The sequence below is a fragment of the Petaurus breviceps genome, unplaced genomic scaffold (genome assembly GCF_028583685.1).
Source record: "Petaurus breviceps papuanus isolate PSGF00001 unplaced genomic scaffold, PetGlider_PUasm1.0 229, whole genome shotgun sequence".
Taxonomy (NCBI): Eukaryota; Metazoa; Chordata; class Mammalia; order Diprotodontia; family Petauridae; genus Petaurus; species Petaurus breviceps.
The window spans coordinates 39,195,974-39,215,202 of record NW_027185903.1 but is presented as its reverse complement, the minus strand read 5'-3'; the positions used below and the strand labels follow the sequence as shown (position 1 = coordinate 39,215,202).

The following is a 19,229-nucleotide window of genomic DNA, read 5'->3' as shown; positions in this document are numbered from 1 at the left end:
AATAATGTTAAAAGAATGTTAAAATTATATCAGTATATAAAATATAATAAGTTATAGCAGAAGGCATAAATATGGTTAATCAGCTTGTTCATAGTCTTGTAGTAAACTAATACATTGTTTAATTTGCAAATATAATACTGGTGAAAATGGTTTTTGGAAAGAAGAAAGTATAGTTTGCTTATTTGACAGTAAAATGGATTTTTTTAACAGGATTTGTTATAATCTGGAAATTTTGATATCTGCTTCAACAGATTTATTCATCACTTATTATACTAGTGGCTTGGAATACATAGATGAACAATAACCTAGTCCCTGATCTCAAGGAGAGCTAATAATCTACCATCATAATATAATATAATAATATAATACATAATATGTCCAAAAATAAGTATAGTACAACGTAGGGACTTACTTGGAGAGGAAGAGAACATGCTCATCTGGTAGAGATCAGGTAAGGCTTTTATGACACATAAACTGAGCCTTGGATAAAGGAAGGAATACATTTCTTGAGTTAGACATGGGTGGCATGCAGCTTATGCAAATACTTTGAAGCAGGAGGATCAGTATTAGTCTGGTTTGATCTCAGTGATCTTTTTATATTTTTTCTAGATCACTGGAATCTTCTGTTTTTTGAGCAGAGGAGTTGACATAGACCTACTGGAGTGAGGACAGGCTAGTGAAGAAACTCTGTTATTCTCTGGCAAGAGGTGATGGGGGTTGGTTATTGCATTAATACTTCCTGTCTTAGGTTGTTTCCACTCTAAAACAGGCTCCACACTGCACAATCAAAGTGATTTTCCTAAAGTCTGACCGTGTTGCCGCTCTTTACTCCCCTCTCACCTTAATAAATGAGAAAGCTTTCTAAGAATTAGAGCCTTCCATCGTGGAACAGGCCACCTCATTAGGTTCCCTATTATTGGATTTATTTAGTCAGAAACTGTATGACTATCTCCCTTATCCAGTAAGAAAGTGGGCTCACGTGACCAATGCTGCTTCTTCCAGCTCTAAAATTCTATGAAATGCCATCAAGACTGGACCATGTACTAGACAGCTGCCCTGTCCCTTTGCACTTCCCTTTCAGGGATTGATAAATCAACATTACCTGTGGCTCTGTTGCCATAGAATTCTTCTAAGAGTCCCAAGTATAGGCTGCGCCCAGCTCCCCTCCCTCACCCCTGTTCTAGCCAGTGTTGTAACCCATCTTTTCTAGCCCTCCTCCTATAAATTACCGTGTTTCCCCGATAATAAGACCTATCCCGAAAATAAGCCCTCCCCTTACTGTGTAAGATTCCTCTAAAATAAGCTCTCCCCCGAAAATAAGCCCTATTGAGATTGCTACTGTAGTGAAGGTGATCCCATGCGCTACACGCTACATTACAGTACCCTCTGTATGCACTGTCCCCCCCCCAAACGCACGCCACGCTCCAAGCTGCATCCAGTCAGAGCTGCAGCAGTGAGCGCGTCATCCTGTTCTTCCCCAGTGATTTGCTTATTGAATAAAGGTACATTTTTTTTGTTCACATTTACCTGTTTATTAAAATTGCTGTCAATGTTCATTAAAATAAGCCTTCCCCTGAAAATAAGCCCTCTGGTGTTTTTCTGTCCAAAAAAATTAATAAGACAGTGTCTTGTTATCGGGGAAACACGGTACTCTCTCTCTTGTGTTTGTGTGTGTGCATGCATACTCAGTAGAGTGTCAGCTTCTTGAGGCAGAAATTGACATGTTGGTGTATGCCCAGGACTTCCTGTACAGTGTCTCACTGCCCTACTCAGAAAATGCTTGTGGAACTGAATGTTACCTGTAATCTAAACACCTTGCTTCGAACTTTTAAATTCCTTTTCCATTTTTTCTGTCATGAAGAATGAAAAATACTAATTAGGATTATATTTTTACATATCATATTACTATATGAAAGGAAGAAGCTGGGTTAAATATGTAAGCCCTACTGTCTGGGAGTTTTTAATTTCAAAAGGCAGTATTACAGTTGTACACACATGAAGTAAGGATATTTTTTTAAAATGCAGAAGTTTTTTTTCCAATTACATGTAAAAATTTTTAACATTCTTTTATTAAAAAATTGGAGGCAAATTCTCTTGCCCTCTCCCCTCCCTACTCCCTGAAAAGACAAGCAGTTTGATACAGGTTATATGTGTGTAGTCACAGCAATAATTAAAGAGTTTCCTAAATTGCTGTAGTCTTTTTTTAAACGTTGGCTTTCTTTGAAAATTTGGACTAAAGAAAATGAGGAAGATAGAAAGTGATGAGGAGAGGAGAGTAGAAAAACAGTGTTCGGCAAACTTTTTTCAAGGACCTACTGGATGCTTAAAGAACCTTGCACATTGAAAACAAATGGGCGTGGAAAATAGAAACAGTGCCTACCTACCCTCACGCAGTTTAAATTCAGGTAGGGAATATAACATGTACATTAGCATAAATAAAGAAAATTGAGGAGGGTGGAGAACCCTAACTGGAAGAATCAAGAAGCTCAGGAAGGATTATGTGGTTACTTTGTGCAGTCTCTGCTGGATGCTGAAGGTACAGAGACCAAAGGGAGCACCAGACTTGGCACTGAAGGGGGGTTTAGCTTAGTAGGTTGTATGGGAGGGGCACAGCAGTATGTACACAAGACAGATATGCAAAGTCAATTCACGGGGAGAAGCACCAAAGGGAACATTAAAATATGAAAAACAAATAGATGTATGAGGGAGTCATGGGGTCCAGAGAGAAAAGGGAATAGGTTTTTGCAGATGAGAAGGGAAAGATGAGTTCTCCAGCCCTTCGCAATAGGTCTGGGAGCCTAACAGTGCTGGGAGGGAATCAGGAGAGGCCTCATGGCGGAGGAGACACTGGAATGGATCTGCATTAATGGATCCGCAGGGAAGAAGTTGGGGATATGGGGGTTGGCAGATAGAAGGTTAAGTATTTGAGAATAATATGTGGAAATTTTTGACCAGAATGTAGGATTTGAGGGGTAGTGATGGAGAGGAACTCTGAAAAGATAGGTTGGGGTCAGATTGTAAAGAACTTTAAATGACAAACAGAAAAGTTTGTATTACATTCTGGAGGCAGCAGGGAGATATTGAAGCTTTTTGGCCAGGGAACTGACAGTGTCAGATCTTTCTTTAGCAGATATCATTTGTGGTAGATACTGTGGAGAATGAACTGGAGAAGGGGGAGGCTGGAGAGCAGGAGAACAGTGGGGAAGCTATTACTACTTTAGTCCATATGAGAAGTGATAAGGACCTGAAGTAGGGTGCTGAGCTGTGAGGTGGAGGTACCATTGATAAAACTTGACAGCTGACTGAATGTGGGTGTTTAATGGAAAGGATTCAGGGGTGACCTGTAAGGTTGCGAACCTGAATGACAGGAAGGATGGTGACCTCAGAGGAGGTGGCAGCACTTGGACTGACCCTCAAAGGAAAAGAAGGTTTTGGTTCAGCAGATTTGAGTAGGTAGTAGCCATTCCATCTCCTGTGTGTCCCTGATGGTTGGCATGCATTCCCTCCTCTCCCCTCCACCTCTTATAATCCCTAACTTCTTTCAGAGTTTGGCTCAAGTGCTGCCACTTCCTGATGCCTTTCCAATCCCCTTATCTGCAAAGTTGCCCTGGAAATTATCTTATATTTTCATTGTGTGAATATTGTATTTACATTGTATACTTGTGGCATCTACTTTGCATATGTTTTGAATTTACTTAATATTCAGATTTGCTGTTTTGTACTCTTCCCTCCATTCCCCTGTGCAACCTCATTGAGGTCAAGGATGTTACACTGTAGTATAATGGGAGAGAGCATTGGATCTGATTCAGGTAGACCTATGTTCAAAACTTAACCTGTATGACCCTATAAAAAATCTTAGCCTTACTGTGCTTCAGTTTCCTTATCTGTAAAATGAAAGGATTGGATTTGATTTCTAAGGTTCCTTTCAGCTTTAAATATATGATCCCAACAACACATGGCCTTGTACATTGTAGGTGCTTAATAAATGTTTACTGATTGACCCAGTATTGGGTTCAAGAAATGACTACTAGTCTAGTTTGGCTAGAATATAAGAATTCATGAAGGTGGTAATAGGAAATCTGGCAAGGTGGATAGAAATCATACTATGGAGGCCTTTAAATATCAGAATAATTTATATTTTATTCCAGAGGAAGTGGCTAACCGTTAGAATTTTTTTTTTAATCAGAAAAGGCTTGTCATATAAAAAGATTCATTATTGTCAGGATGAATTGAACAAAGCAGAAAATAGGTACATCATTTAGGAGAGGCTATTAAGTCTAGTCAGGTAATAAAGGACCAAGAGTCTGAACAAGGGAGGGTGGTGGCTTTGAGTGTAGAGAAAGTGGAAGGACAAGTGTAACTAAATGACAAGATTTGGCCACCAAGAAGAAAGAGTCAAGTGTGACTTTTCAGGTTTTAATGAACCTAGGTGTCTGGAAGGATAGTGGTGCCCTTAATAGATAGAGGGAAGTTTGGAGGAGGGGGCAGCTAATGAACTCTGGGAATCTGAGAAGTGCCTGTGGGTGATAAGACGGGCATAAGGGAAACTGAGAGACAGCAGGGTCATGGAATTCAAGGGAAGAAAGAGTATCCAAGAGGAGTCAGGCGTCAGCAGTTCAAAAAGCTGCAGAGCAGCCTAGGATAATGAAGATTTAGAGAATGCTGTCTGCCAGATTTGTTATTTAAAAGATTGTTAACCTCAGTCCATCAGAGTTAGAAACCAGATTACCTAGGACTGAGGAGTGAATGTGTGATGAGGAGTTAGAGTCTTCCTTCTAGGAATTTGGCTGGGAAAGGCAGGGGATCCACATCTGGGGAGGGTTGGGTTTGTTTTTTCCAAAATAGTGTAGACCTGAGGGTTTATTTTAGTAGTAGTGTAAATTGCAGACTAGGAAAGTTTGAAAATGCAAGTAAGAGAGGAAATGATTTCTGAGGCTAGTTTCTGGAAGATGACACCCAAGTGAAGAGATCTGGGGCACTGGTAGAGAGGGGTTTGCCGTAGCTGGAACCAAGACTATTTTGTCTTTTCTCCCAGAGACAGGAGTTAAGGAGGGAAGGGGGAAAGAGATGGGTGAAAATACGGAGGGCTTTGGGGTATGGTGTAGGGAAGAAGTCTAGGGTGAATGACTTCCACTGTCTCTTACAGGAGATCAGACTATCTTCTAAAAGAAAGGAGAATAGAAAAAAAGTTTTGAGAACTTGAAATAAAAGTTTTTTCTGCACATAGCAAAGGCTAGGTTGAAATTAGATACATGAATAAATGAAAATGCATTTATTAAGCTCTTACTGTATGTAACATGCTGATAGGTGTAAGGATAAAAATAGAAACGTAAGACAGATTTTGCCTTTAAGGAGCCCACGTTCTAATGGGGGGAGACATTACACATCAAATGTTTCTGCTGAAAGTCAGAAAAGTCCTATGATCTTTTAGCAGTGGCAGAGCAGATGGTTATGCCTATTTTAGTGTTACTTACATTGATAAAATCATGTAAGTTTCTGGTGTTGACCCATTTGACAGTGGCAAGGAATTGGCAGGGTATGTAGTTTTAAAGGAGTCAAGGGCAAAGGACAGTAGCCTATAACTGAATTAGGCTCTGTACTTTCAAGGTTGTATAAAGTGAGGTCAGAGCAGGACTAGAGGTGGCAGTGAGGACTTGGAATTGATTAGGAGGGAGGTGGATGAAGAGATGCTAAGGCAGAAAACACATAAGAAGAAATGAGTAAATGGTATGTGGTTGGAATACTATAGAAGGGAAGGGTGTGGAGAGAAGTGATGAGATGAAGAAATGAGTAATGGCAACCAAATTAGCATTTTATCTCAGTATTTCATTGCATAATGGAATGAGGAAAAACAAGCTCTCTCTCCTCTCTTATCTCTTTTCCTTCCTAATTTGTTTCTTGTGTAATGACTCCTCTTGTCCTGCCTTCTCTACCCTTGGGACAATGGTTGCCATTTTTAAGTGGAAGGGAAGATAACTTGTAAGAGAAAGACTGAAACAAAGAACCAAATTCAATTTTGTATAAGTTAGGAATTTTCTGTCAAATAGATCGATATATTTTTTAAAATTAATAAAAACCTGTGATTCTTCTTGAACAGTTATCGTAATATTAAACAGATCATAGTATTTTAGACAGTGTCGTTCAATACTAAAGAATTGAAATGGGAAACAGCCAGTTTTCAACATAAAACTTAATTGTTGCTGACTTAACATTCAGAAATTAAGAAATAACAGTAATTTAAGAAGAATGAGAATGAGCTTTGCTATTAAGGTCTAAATTAAAAACATAAAATTTTTTTCTTTTCTGTAAAGAATAAGTGAATATTTTTGCAGCGACTTCAACTAGTGCTTATGTAAACACTGGTTTAAGTTCTTCATCTCTAACATAATTATTTAAATGTGTTTTCTTGTGGAAACAAACTCTGGTATACCTATGGATACAAAACTTATTAATAGCTGTGGTATTGGAAAATAAGCAGCACATGTCTTATAGACTAGTTGTACACTATCACACTTTTAATGCTGTGATTGTTATGTTTGAAGGGATATTTCTGAACCAAGGTGTGTCGGGATCTATGTACTAATAAATTATATTGTCATTGGATTGTGTTTAAATAAACTTCAGAGGTCTTATGATATATAAAGGTTATATGGATTCTTTTATTTTGAAATATAATTGACAAACCTTATAAAGGTAGTATTTAATCTACTAAGTGACCAACCATATAGTATAACATCTAGTTTTTCATAAGTGGATGAGAGATTGAGGTTTCTCTTTTAACTGTGTTTCATGAAATAACAAAGCATACTTCCCTGCCTTAGTAAACAGAGTATGCAAATATAATTTAGCATTATTTGAAGTGCTGACTCAGGTTCACCATTATGAATAAATCTACTGCTATCTGTCAATAAGCATTAAGTGCCCACTTTGTGCAGGCACTGTGCTAAATCCTGGAGATATAAAGAAAGGTAAAAAGGTAGTCCTTGCTGCCAAGAAACTCAGTCTAATAAAGGAGACACTGTGAAAAGAACTAGGTACAAACAAGCTATATTCAGGACAAATTGTAGATAATCAAGAGAGGGAAGACACTAACAATAAGAGGTTGGCAAAGGCTCTTTACAGAAGATAGGATTTTAGCTGCAAATGAAGGAATCTAGGTGTCAGAAATAACGGGACTATTCTAGGTTTGGGATAGCCAGTGAAAATTCCTGGAGTCTGAATGGAGTATTTTGTTTAGGCAACAGCAAGGAGACCAGTGTCATTTGATTGACAAGTAGATGGGATAGGAGGAATGTAAGATTTAAGAAGACTAGAAAGGTGTGGGGAGGGGTGTTGGGTAATGAAGGGCTTTGAACACTAAACAGTATTTTATGTTTGATTCTGGAGGTGATAGGAAGCCAATAGAGTTTCAAATAGTGGTGGGGTGGCAGTTCAGAGGACAGAAGGGGGTATGTATGAGAGATGTTAGACAAAATGCAAATTGACATGCCTTGGCTACAGGATTGGATAATGGGGGGTAGGAGAGCGAGGAGTTGAGGGTGGCATTTAGGTTGGGAGCCAGGGGGACTGAAAAAGTGGTGGTGACCTCAGTAGTAATAGAGAAGTTTGGAAGGGGGTGGGAGAGATCATTGAGTTCAGTTTTGAACATGTTGAATTTGAGTCTACAGGATATTCTGTTTGCAGTGTGGTGTAGGCATTTGGAGATGCGAGCTTGGAAGTTAGAGAAGGTGCAACCTGGATGAAGATCCAGTGAAGGAGACTGAGGAGACATAAGATATGTACCAGGAGGTAGTCTCAGAAATGTGGAGAGGAGCAATTATCAAGAAGGGGATCTGACATGGTTGCAGAGAGGTCAAGAAGGATGCAGACTGAAAAAAAGATTATTGGATTTGGCAGTTAAGAAATCCTTGGTAACTTTGGAGACAGCAGATCTTGTAGAATGATGAGACTGGAAGCCATAAGAGAAGGAGAAAAGTGAAGGCACAATGTAGACTTCCTTCTCAAAGAGTTTAGCCAGGATAGAGAGAGAGACATAGTGAAGATTGAGACAGAGGCATGTTTGTAGACAGTAGGGAAGCAGCCAGTAGGCAGGGAGAGATAGAAGATCAGTGAGTGCAGATAATGGAGGGATAAATCTGCTGGAGAAGACACCCAGAAATGGAAGGGAATCACTTATTCGTGTAGAGGAGTGTCTTTAGCACTTAGCATAGTGTTTGCTTCTTAGTAGGTGTTCAAATGCTTGTTGAATTGGATTAAAATTTCTCATTTCATAAAGTTTTTCCCTCCCTCGGCATTTTCATCAGCATTGTATTAAACTCAAAGATTAATTTGATTAGTAAGTAGTTTCATCTGAGTTATATTAACGTGACTTAAGTGTGAGCATCAAATACCCCTCCATTGGCAGGGGGGGGGGGATTTCTGTAGAAATTATTTTGTAGTTTTATTTGTAGAAGTCCTTTGTGTTTCTTTGTAGATTAACTCTCATATATTTAATATATTCTAAATCTTAAGGATATTTCTTTTTTATCCATTCTTCCTAGACTGTGTTAGTAATATACATAAATGCTCATAGCCTTTTAGATTTAGGGATAAAGTCTCCTATTCTGTCAAAGTTATTATTTCAGCTTCCTTTCTGGCTGATTCTCTTGGGTTTTCTAAATAAACTATTATCCATAGTTTTGCTTTCTGTGATTATGCTTGTTCCCATGAATTTATTTTTCTTACTGTTATAGTTAATCTTTCTTTAACAAGAATATACTTAATATAATTAATATTATCACATTTAATTAATATGAATTCATATTAATTAAGATAATTAAATTAATATCAATATAATTGATATATTAATATTAATAATAAGTATGTCATATAATCATGGTAATAGTGAACAGATAAGATAAATCTGCTGGAGAAGACTTGTTTCACCTTGATCTTACTATGAAAACTTCCATTTCTTCATCACCAATATTTCCTATTCTTGGATTTAGATAAATATGTTTGATCACATTAAGCGGGAAGTATTTCTTTCAAATGAACCATGCAACAAGTATAGCCTTTGAAAGCTTTGGGTCTTTTTTGTAATGACGGCAGTGATGAAAATGTGGGGCTCTTTTGTTCTCTAGGCTGTATTTCCAGAATGTATGCTTTGTGAAAAGAATTCTTAAAAGATGTTGTAATGTTATGGAACATTGCTGGAATGTTACTATTTTATAATTCCTTATAAACAGATACAAATGATTTTATTTTTTAAAAAGAAATCTTAGAAATTGCAACTCAGCACATTTTGTTTAGTCTGAACTAATAATTTATCCTTTTCCAGCTGTCCATTATTTAGATGCTATCTGAAAAGCCTAGAGACATGTACAGGTGGGCCTCAATTTACAGATGGATCATGTTCTAAAAGCTAATTTCTGAGTTGGTGTTTATAGTTTATTTCTTTAGACCATTCCCACAAAGTCTATTTGGCCATCTGGTATACCTGAAGTAAATTATTTCAGCTTTACCTGACTAATTCTTTACATCATTTCTGTAGAATTGTATTCTGAGTTCTAGTAGGAGACCAGGAACAAGTCAGCTGCTGAGTGTGTTTGTGTCTGTGTTTGTGTCTCTGTCTGTCTGTCTTGGGGAGGATGGGGATAGGGAGGAGGAGAGGGGGAAGAAGAAACAGGTTGTTTCAAGCAAGCATATTTCTTCATTGTGTGACTCATGATGCTGTAGTGGCTTAGAGGCATCCTTCTCAACATTAATTACCATCTCCTGTTACTCTTATAGAAATGTAGGCCCTTGATTGAATTTTCTGCTAAATTCAGGGTGTATATCATGAAAATTGAATGGTGATTCTTTTAAAAAAAGAAGACCCAAGTCCCCAAACACTTAAAATTGAAGTTTTTTTGGAGGCAACCCAATGTGATAACCTTAGCAGCTGCTATGAATATGCATGCTTATTTCCAGGGTAGATTTTCAAAATATATTAAAACACTCTTCCTCAAAGGCAAAACCAGAATATTTATTTGGAACATCATTAGGACACCAGAAGGTAAGATTTATTAGGGTACTTATCATTAATTCAGGGAGCTCTGACATTTTAAACTTACTCTCTTTTAGGCCTCCCCACAAACAAGTTCCCCTTGGCAAATTCCTCCCTCCACCCACTCAGGCGGCACAAACTCCTCCCACACTGCTCCATGTGACTCAGGCTCCATGTAATCACAGGCTCTATGTTAGGCCTGTTAATGGGAAGATCTTCCTATCGCATTAACATTATGCCCCTAAAGCTATCTAGAAGGCCTGATTGTGGAACTCTTGTATTTGGGTCTGCTAGAGAGAAGATCCTTAGGAAATTATTCCATCATTAGGCCACATGTTGGGGAGGTTACACCACTGTCTTTTTAAGTCTGGGCCTGGGACTAGACAGTTTCCAGGGACTTTCCAGGACTGTTTGGCATTATGAATATATTTCCCTATGCCATGTGGCTTTTCTAGAATTCTTGATACCCCATGCATACAACTAGCATTTATTGAGTACTTAGTATGAGCTAGGCGCAGTCACATATTAAGTATTTAACAGTTGCCTTTTCATTCATCCATTTTATTCCATCTGGTATTATGTCTTTGGATGAAAAGCTGCCACTTTTGGGTTGAGGAAAAGATGGTGAATTCATCTCTGGGTCCAGGAACTCTGTTTCTCTTCTTGGACTTGTATGGGTTAGAGTATACAGCAGAAAAGTGTAATTTGGTTCAAAAAAGATAGGATTCTTAGAAAGCTAATAAACTGCTTTAAAAGGCAGTAATAACTCATTGTGAAGTCCTTGTGAACAGTCATTGGTTTGGGGGTATTGGTTTGTTTCTAGCAGTTTTCTTCTCCAAATAATACTTGTTAGATCCTTCTGAGATTCTCAGTCCCTTTCACTTCCTTGCTTGGTCTCTTGCAAGACCACGTGGGATATCCTTTATTGTCATCTCAGTGTAACACTTGAGAGGTACACACTCAAATACTAATTTATTATTCCTGTTGCTTTGCACCCACATTCACAAGTAACAAAATAAATTAGAATTTTAAAAAGGAAATTTATTAGTCTGAATTATGATGTGAATATTCATGACTTTCATTTTATTTTCAGAATATTTTAAATTTACCTGGACTAAAAAATTCATTTCTAAATCTTTTAAGTTCAAATTAAAAAAACATTTACTGGAAATATAAATTTTAATTACTTAAAAAAGTTTGCTGGCTACTTTAGTCTGACTAATGTTAGACTTTCAAAACATCAACATTTAGTACTTCCATCTGCCAAGCAAATCTCTATTGGGAAGAAATTAGTCCTAAAATCTTCCTTTGTGTTCAAGATAATCTTTTGCCATTCATTGAAAACAGTAGAATTTTACTCCAGCCTCTATTCTCTTGCTGTATTCAAAGAGTTTTAAAAATCTGCCCAGCTTTCTGTTACGGTGGTGAGATAAGCTGTAACAAGTGTTCTTGTTGTTCACAGACAACTGGTCTGTGAACTTTAAAAAAACGAACCAAAACCCCACAACATTTTGAAGATATTTATTTCCTTCATAATCATAGGTATTTTTAATGTGTTATTCTGAAAAGGCATGCGTTATGCTGTAACTTGGAAATCTTAAATTAGTTGTTTGTGCTGTCATCTTTGGGCCTGATTAGCCTTAACCCCAGATATAATATCAAATACCAAAGATACTCCATATTGTACCAGATGTTTCAAAGGGTATTTTTAAAAATACATAAAAATATTAGCTACGTTGACCAAAAAGGGTGATTACTGAGTTCAGGCTCTCAAAGGAATTCAGCCCACAGTGATTTATTTTGTGCCTAGGAGAATGTTTTAATTTGAGGCAGGCCCCTTACTCTTTTTATTTCCCCTTAAGAGAAGGATTCAAGAGAAACGATTGCATTCCATTTAAATTTTAAATTGTCTTTTGACCTTATTTATTGACAGCAAATGATTTGTGATTATTTGAGGGCTATATGATTGATATGTCTTCTGGGTCAAAAGTTGGTTCTCCACCATATCTTATGGGCTTTTTTTGTAGGATCTAGGTTTTCCACATAGCCTTCTTGCTCTTTCTTCTTGGCTATTGTTTTAGCTCCCTTTCATTTGACTCTCCCCTAGCTTAGTTCATACTGTATTTCACCATTCTGTGCTGTCATTTTCATTCTTATTTTTTATTTTTCATTCTGAATTAATACTACTTTCAACTTCAGCATCTGATTGGGAAGTGTAAATTCTTAAGTTATTAAGTAAACAAGATAGGGTGTAAAAATGCAGCTTAAAGTTCTGCTCAAGTATAATCATGACAATAAATCTGCTGTTAAGGAAATTGTGAAATCCTCTCTTAGTTTTTGAAAGTATCAACACTGAGCAAGCAGTTTACTGTGATATATTACTGTTGGCCAATATTCTAGCTGTGTTCTTCTTTGCCTATGATGTAATTGGAAAGAGAACCAGACTCTAGGAGTCATGAGACCTGAGTTATAGGTTGAATTTTCTTCTAACTAGCTGTTATTTGGGACAAGACATTTAACCCCATTTGGTCCCCAGTTTTATCATCTCTAAAATGAAGTATTTGAACTAACCAACCTCTTAAGGTTCCTATTCAATTCTAAAATTCCATTATTATAAAAACCTAATGTTTCTTCAACAAGTCTCTTAATTCACATCTTCCTCACCATTTCTATTGCCATACCCTAGTCATTCTGTCATTTTCATCTTGTCACACCTGGATTATAGTCACAGATATGTGATATGTTCTGATATGTTATAGCAACCTTGAGATGTGCAAGGAACTTTCTAGAAGAATTAGCCATTTTATGCTGAAAGCAGCTGGCATTTAACAGGGGAAGGCATCCAAGACACCCAACAGTATTTGGATGAGTTGGGGCAAGAAGAAATACATTGGATTCATAGTTATGTGAGAGGTGGGGTGGGAAGGGAATAAGTATTTACATAGTGCCTACTATGTACAGAAGCTGTGCTAAGTTATTTTACAAATATTCTCTCAATTCATTCCCACAAAAACTTTGTGAGGGGAGGTGCTATTGTTATCCCCATTTTGCAGTTGAGAAAACTGGCAAACAGAAGGAAAGTGTATATGTAAGAAGGTAAAGGTATAAGGCTAGTGTCTAAAGTAGAATTTGAATCAAGTTATTCATGACTCAATTCACTGCTTTTTTCATGATGTGTTTCAGACTTGAAAACTGATTGGTTATGTAGACAAGGGAAAGGCCATCAAAGCTAGTTTGGGGGTTGCACATCTGGGTGTCTAGAAGGATGGTTGAAAAGAAGCATGGGTTTTACAGGAAAGATGAGTTCTGTTTTGGATATAATGAGTTTGAGATGGTTCTGACCCATCCAGTTTGAAATGTCTGCTAGGCAGTTGGTGATGTGGGATTAGAACTCAGGAGAGACTTGGGATAGGGAGTCATCTATACAGAGATGAGAATAGAACCCATGTTTGTTGGTAAGATCAGTAAGAGGCTGTGGAGAGAAGACAGCACTTTAGGCCTAGTTCTTCCCCACCTCTACATCCTTGATTATAATATTCCCTATGATTGGAATGATTTCCCCTTTCTTTACCTCCTCTCTACTTGCTAAAATCTTAGTCTGCTCATTTACCACCTCCTTCAGGAAGCTTTCCCTGATCTACTCTCTCCTCAGATCACCCTGTTTATATCTAATTCATCATTTTGGATTTTAGTTCATATTCCTCTACTGTGAGGGCAGGAGCCAGTTCTTATATTATCTATAATCTCTGAGTGATATCATGGCACTCTGCACAATTACATTATTAAAACACTGTTTATTGGGAGAGATGTGTCATAGTGGATAGAAGTCCAGCTTTGGCAATCAGAAGACCTGGTTTTAAGGTCCTGTCTGTGACATACAGCATGGCCTCATGTAATAAAGACATGGAGTGCTATACGAATGCTTTACAATGGAGAAACTTTACACACACCAGTAATTTCTTGTAGCTGTGAAGTCAGATCCAGAGGTGGGGGAGAAAGGGGTGTATCTGTGTCTTTGTGTGATTGCATTAATGTAGAGAACTCCTGGTGAAGAACTTTTATCAGTTCACATTTGCTCCTTTTTGCAACTTATCTTAGAGAATGTATGCATATATTGCCTTTATATGTGTGTATATGTGTGTGTATTTGAAATACTCTGAAGTGATAAATATGAAGACTACAGAGAAATGTGAAGAGACTTATGAAGTGATGTAAAGCAAGTTGAGCATGCCTTTTAATTATTAGGAAGCCATATTTTAAAGTGACAGCAAGACAACAAGTCTTACTATAAGTTCATATGTGGAAAGAGGCAGAATAAGTATTGTTAGTGTTCTTTATATTTTGATGCAAATATTTTAATCCATTTTTGTGCAATAAATTTACAGCAGAAAATTTTTCATTGTTGTTTATAATGATAAGGTTGCTAAGGTCCAAATTCTGCCCAATTTTGAAAACCTTCAGTGATCTGATGCTTTTCTACCTATCTTCATAGCCTTATTTATTCATCTTCCCTTCTTAGGTTATCTAGTTGGTGTCCACATCTCACCTGTATGTGTCATGCTCATGTGGGCTGTCAGAATCTTCTCAAAGTATTATTCAGTGAGGTTTCTTGAGAAGTGTCTCTGCTCAATAACTTATAAGCACTTTCATTAGTAAGAAACTCAAGAGATAAAAACTGTTAGAGAAATTCAGTCTCCTACACTATAGTGTACTCAAGTGAAATCACAAAAAGTGATGGTTTTCATATATGTCTACAATCAAGTTTCTGAGAATTTTAAGATATTTTAGGAAAGCATTTTCCTAAAGATACAATATAATAAATAATTATGTCATGATAGCATAGGATGATTAGATTAAGGTGGTGTTATTATTTAAATGCTTCTTTCTTTAACATTCCTTTTCTCTTTGTGATAGGAGCTCTTACCAAAGTAAAGGAGAGTAAACGGCACGTGGAAGAAGGGAAAATGGAGGTCCAAAAGGCAGATGGCATTCAAGATCGCTGTAATACAATTTCTTTTGCTACTTTGGCTGAAATTCACCACTTCCATCAAATTCGAGTGAGAGACTTCAAATCACAGATGCAGCATTTCTTACAGCAGCAAATAATATTTTTCCAAAAAGTGACACAAAAGTTGGAAGAAGCTCTTCACAAGTATGACAGTGTTTAATATCTGAACTTTGAATTCTAACTTCCCTCAGTTTTGAGGGTGATTTAAACAGAGTAAAATAACTGCTGTCAAAGAACTCTTGCCAACTGTCAGTGGTGGTACAAGGATGGTTTTGTGTTCAACTGGAACCCAGCTGAATATATAATTATGTAGGAAAGAAACAGTTAATATGGTTATGTAATAGAAACAGTACCACACATTGTAGCTAAATTATACTATGTATGCCTACACTACCATTGTAACTTTTGGAATAATGATTATACTATTTGCCTTATTGCTTTTTGAAGTATGGGTATTTTAGTGCATACTTTGTAGACCTCAAAACCCATTAAGGGTCTCAAAGAAGCTGGCTAGTTAAAAGCCTACTTTGGATGCCTTTTTATTCTTGTAGATTTGGATTATCTAAATTCAACCAATTCTCTGTTTACAAACTCCTCCTAGAGCAGCTATGCGACTTTGTGCCTTTAGACTCTTGGTTTTTCTTTTTTTTGTTTGTTGTTTTGTTTTTGTTTTTTTAGTAAGCCACATTTTTATGATTGAAAGAATGAAGGGTCAGTGCATATAAATGACAGACTGATAACCTCATTGACTGGAACAGTTATCAGCTGTCATCATCTTGCACAGCAAGTATTATCTCCTGACAAAATGCTGTCTGAAAATGCAGGATCTGGAACCAATGCTCGTCTCTGGATGTGAAGACTATTTATTATGTGTACCAGGAAGCAAGAACATTGTGCCACTGCAATCCCGTACGTGACATGGTAGCATAGAAGCCTCTTCACTAAATTATAACTCAAAACTATGAGTGAGGATTTAGGGAACTGTCTTACAAATGAAGAAGAGAATTCAAATCAGGGGATACAAAAACAGATTCGGTGACCACTTACTTGGTTTTTTTCTTTTTTGAGTTTAAAAGTATTTTTCTCATTGTTTGGATATTCACTATAATTTTGAAATGGGGCTACACTGTTAAATAATAGACCTGAGACTCCACTGTGATTCACTGGCTTACTCAATCAAAAACTTTCAGGGATGTCTTATAAAGTATAGTACTATAATTATTTAAAAGTAGCTTTGGTTGAATTAGGAGGGACCAGATATGATTTCTACTATTCCAGATACTGAAGAGATACAAATTTATTTCTACTGCATGTAAAAGAATCCTTAGTATTATAAGGTGCCCCCTCCCCCCCAAAAAATTGGCTTTAAATCTTTTTATTTTTTTTTCTTTTGCTATTATTACAAGGGAAATTTATATGAGTTTTGAATACCAAAAAAGATTCAAAAGCAGCTTAATTTTCAAAAGCACAAAAAAGAGTCTGGCCTAAGCAAAAGCAGTGATGCACTTGATGAGTGGGAATGACATGATTCTGAATAAGTTTACAAATATACTATGTTGGTGAAAGATCTAGTATCTGCTATTTTGTGAAGTCAAGCAGAGGTTGTATCAGAAAACCCTCTGGTACTGTATTGCTAACATGGAAGTTTAAAAAAAAAAGCCAGTTTGATCCTCTAGTTCATTGAGTGAGAAGGAATATCAACGAGTCTTGGCAATCTAATATAGAAGGAAATTTTGTGAAATGAATACTTCATCATTTCATCAAGAAGTGTCCGAAAAGTGGACTAATGTGAGTTGAATTCTAAGATCAAATAATCAATTATTTTGACCTTTGGTTTGAATTTCATGCCATAGGTTGCTTAGAGCCAGACTTTTAACTATATATGGCTGTGTATTTACCGTGGAATTGTAACCAAATTCATTGTTCTCCAAATACGTGATATGATCTTATTGATTGTAAAATAACATTTTTGAACTGAAACAGTTCAGTTTCTAAATTCCCAGTTCATTTGAGCTTGGGAATTACATCATTTGTTTTTTTAAGTCTAGCTCTATACTGGATAAATAAGCAATATATGTTCAATGTGTTTTCCAAGTGGTTTAAAAATGACATTTATTTGCCTCCTTATTTTGATGATGCCTTGGGATTGAAAAAGAAAAAGAAAAATCTGTGGGTCGGCAGCACTATCTGAATCTCATGATTGTGTTTTGGCCAGTGTAGACTTAGCTTAAGTACAGAAAAACTGAAAACTAGGGTGTACCAGGGTCATGAATGTGTAGATCCTGAACTGAAGACTAGAATATGCATTTGTTGGGCTGCACAAGAAAGTATAAATTCATACTGCCTTGTTACAAGGAAGCTTTTGTTTTTAACAAGCACATTATTTTATGGTATCAGTGGCTCATAAGAAATTAAACTAATTTAGTATTGTGGCATAGAAGACCAGAATTATTTTTCTTCATTTCCATTTGAAAAGAGAAGATCTTTATTTCTTTAACGATCTTGGGCCTATTAAACCATTTCAGCACACAAATATTACTGGAATGGTAATGCCTAAGAGAAAAGCCATGATAACATGTATGCTGGTCACCGTAATCAGAATGGTACAATTCCCTCCAATAAACTCTCGTGTCCTTCATTACATTATCTGGTCTTCTTTATTTCTATAATTGGTAAATAAGAAGGAAATGAACTGACTACAAAGTGTACTTATGTGAGGCAGTCCACTGTGAAAACTTATTTATCTATTTATAGTAAAACTACAGCTGTGCCTGCAGTTTGACTTAAGAACAAGGTAATGAGACTGACCTAGAGACCACACAAATACCAGTCTCACTGCTTCATAGTCACATCTGTTAGTTTATTTTTTTTTTTTAGTTGAGATTATTTGGACACAGACCTAAAGAACCTGTTTGAAGGATGAATCTACAAAGATAAGACAGCGTGATATGTAGGGGAAGGAAAGACCAGTGGACTTGGGGTCGAGAGACCAGGACTGTCCTGTCTCTCTCATACTTCATAGCTGCACGACCTTTGTCAAGTCATTTAATATTCTGAGCCTCATTTTTCTCATCTCTAAAATGGAAATAATAATATTGTCCTGACCTACCTCACAGGATTGTTGTGAGGAAAGTGCTGTGTAAACTTGAAAGCACTATATCAATGTGAGCTCTTATTTATTAATAAACTCGTTTTATGTTAGTTTTTAGTTTGAATAAAATGGTTACTGGAATTTCTTTGGACCTCACCAATCTTACATATAGTACATGCATACAGTTAAAAACTGTTGCTAATAACTGTAAACAGTACTTCAGATGTTCAAATATCTCCATTTTCTCTGATCTACTTGTTCCAGAACAAAATACATTCATCTTTAAATATTTCTGTTACATCTTTCTGGACTGTATCTGTCCAATGCCACCACCATTTTCCTGTGTTTATCTCTTCATAACTCCTGGCATCTGTTTCCATTTCTACTCTGTTTTTCAAGTGGTCAGCTGAATTTGTTCTTGTCTTGTTCTTTGCCCCCCTTTGTTTAATGCAGCGTAATTCTTACCTATGAGTGGTCTCCTAATGTGTTTTATCTTAGTGGTATTTTCTTCTGTCCGTTCTTGTCATAAACTAGAACTATGTCTACCCATTTAAGAAGGGTTTGTTAAGTTTCTTAACAAAAGTGAATATTAAACTATTTTTTTCTACATTTCTCAAGAAAGCATTCATTAATAAGTATGAATAAAGACTCACTGGAGAAGGGAATGTTAAGACAATGAACAAAACATTTTCTATACTGGGCAAGTTATATGCTAACTGCAGATGGAAGCCTACTGAACCCAATAGCTAATTGTAACTGATAGTTATAATATATCATAAATACATGGTAATATAATATTACATGATATATAAGAATATATATTCTAATAGAATATAATACTAAATATTGTTATAACTAATAACTAAAAGTGTTACTTGTATAGTTCAGTGAAAAAAGCTCCGAACTTAGAGCCCTGAATCTTGAGTTCAAATCCCACCTCTGCCATTTAATGCCTATCTGACCAAGTCACTTAACTTCAGTAGATCTCATTTTCCTCAAATATAAAATGAGGAGATTGCACAAGACTTCCAAGGTCCCTTCCAACTTCAGATCTGTAATCTTAGAAACTATAATCTTAAGTTGTACTTTCTTCTGAGTATATA

The 19,229-nt window shown here is 36.6% G+C and overlaps 1 protein-coding gene across 2 annotated transcripts in view; it reads left to right on the top strand.

Moving 5' to 3' along the window:
- Positions 1-18,255, top strand: part of SNX18 (sorting nexin 18) — a 36,587-nt gene extending 18,332 nt beyond the window's left edge. Inside the window, exons 2-3 of one of the 2 annotated variants that reach the window (XR_011169916.1) lie at positions 610-707; positions 14,942-15,071. Coding sequence is in view for 1 of the 2 variants with exons in the window: in XM_069096521.1 (XP_068952622.1) it covers positions 14,942-15,195 (254 nt within the window). In the remaining variant the exon portion in view is untranslated. Of the gene's footprint in view, positions 1-609; positions 708-14,941 lie in introns of both variants that reach the window. The other variant, XM_069096521.1, reaches the window with a different exon arrangement.
- Positions 18,256-19,229: the final 974 nt, after the last annotated feature.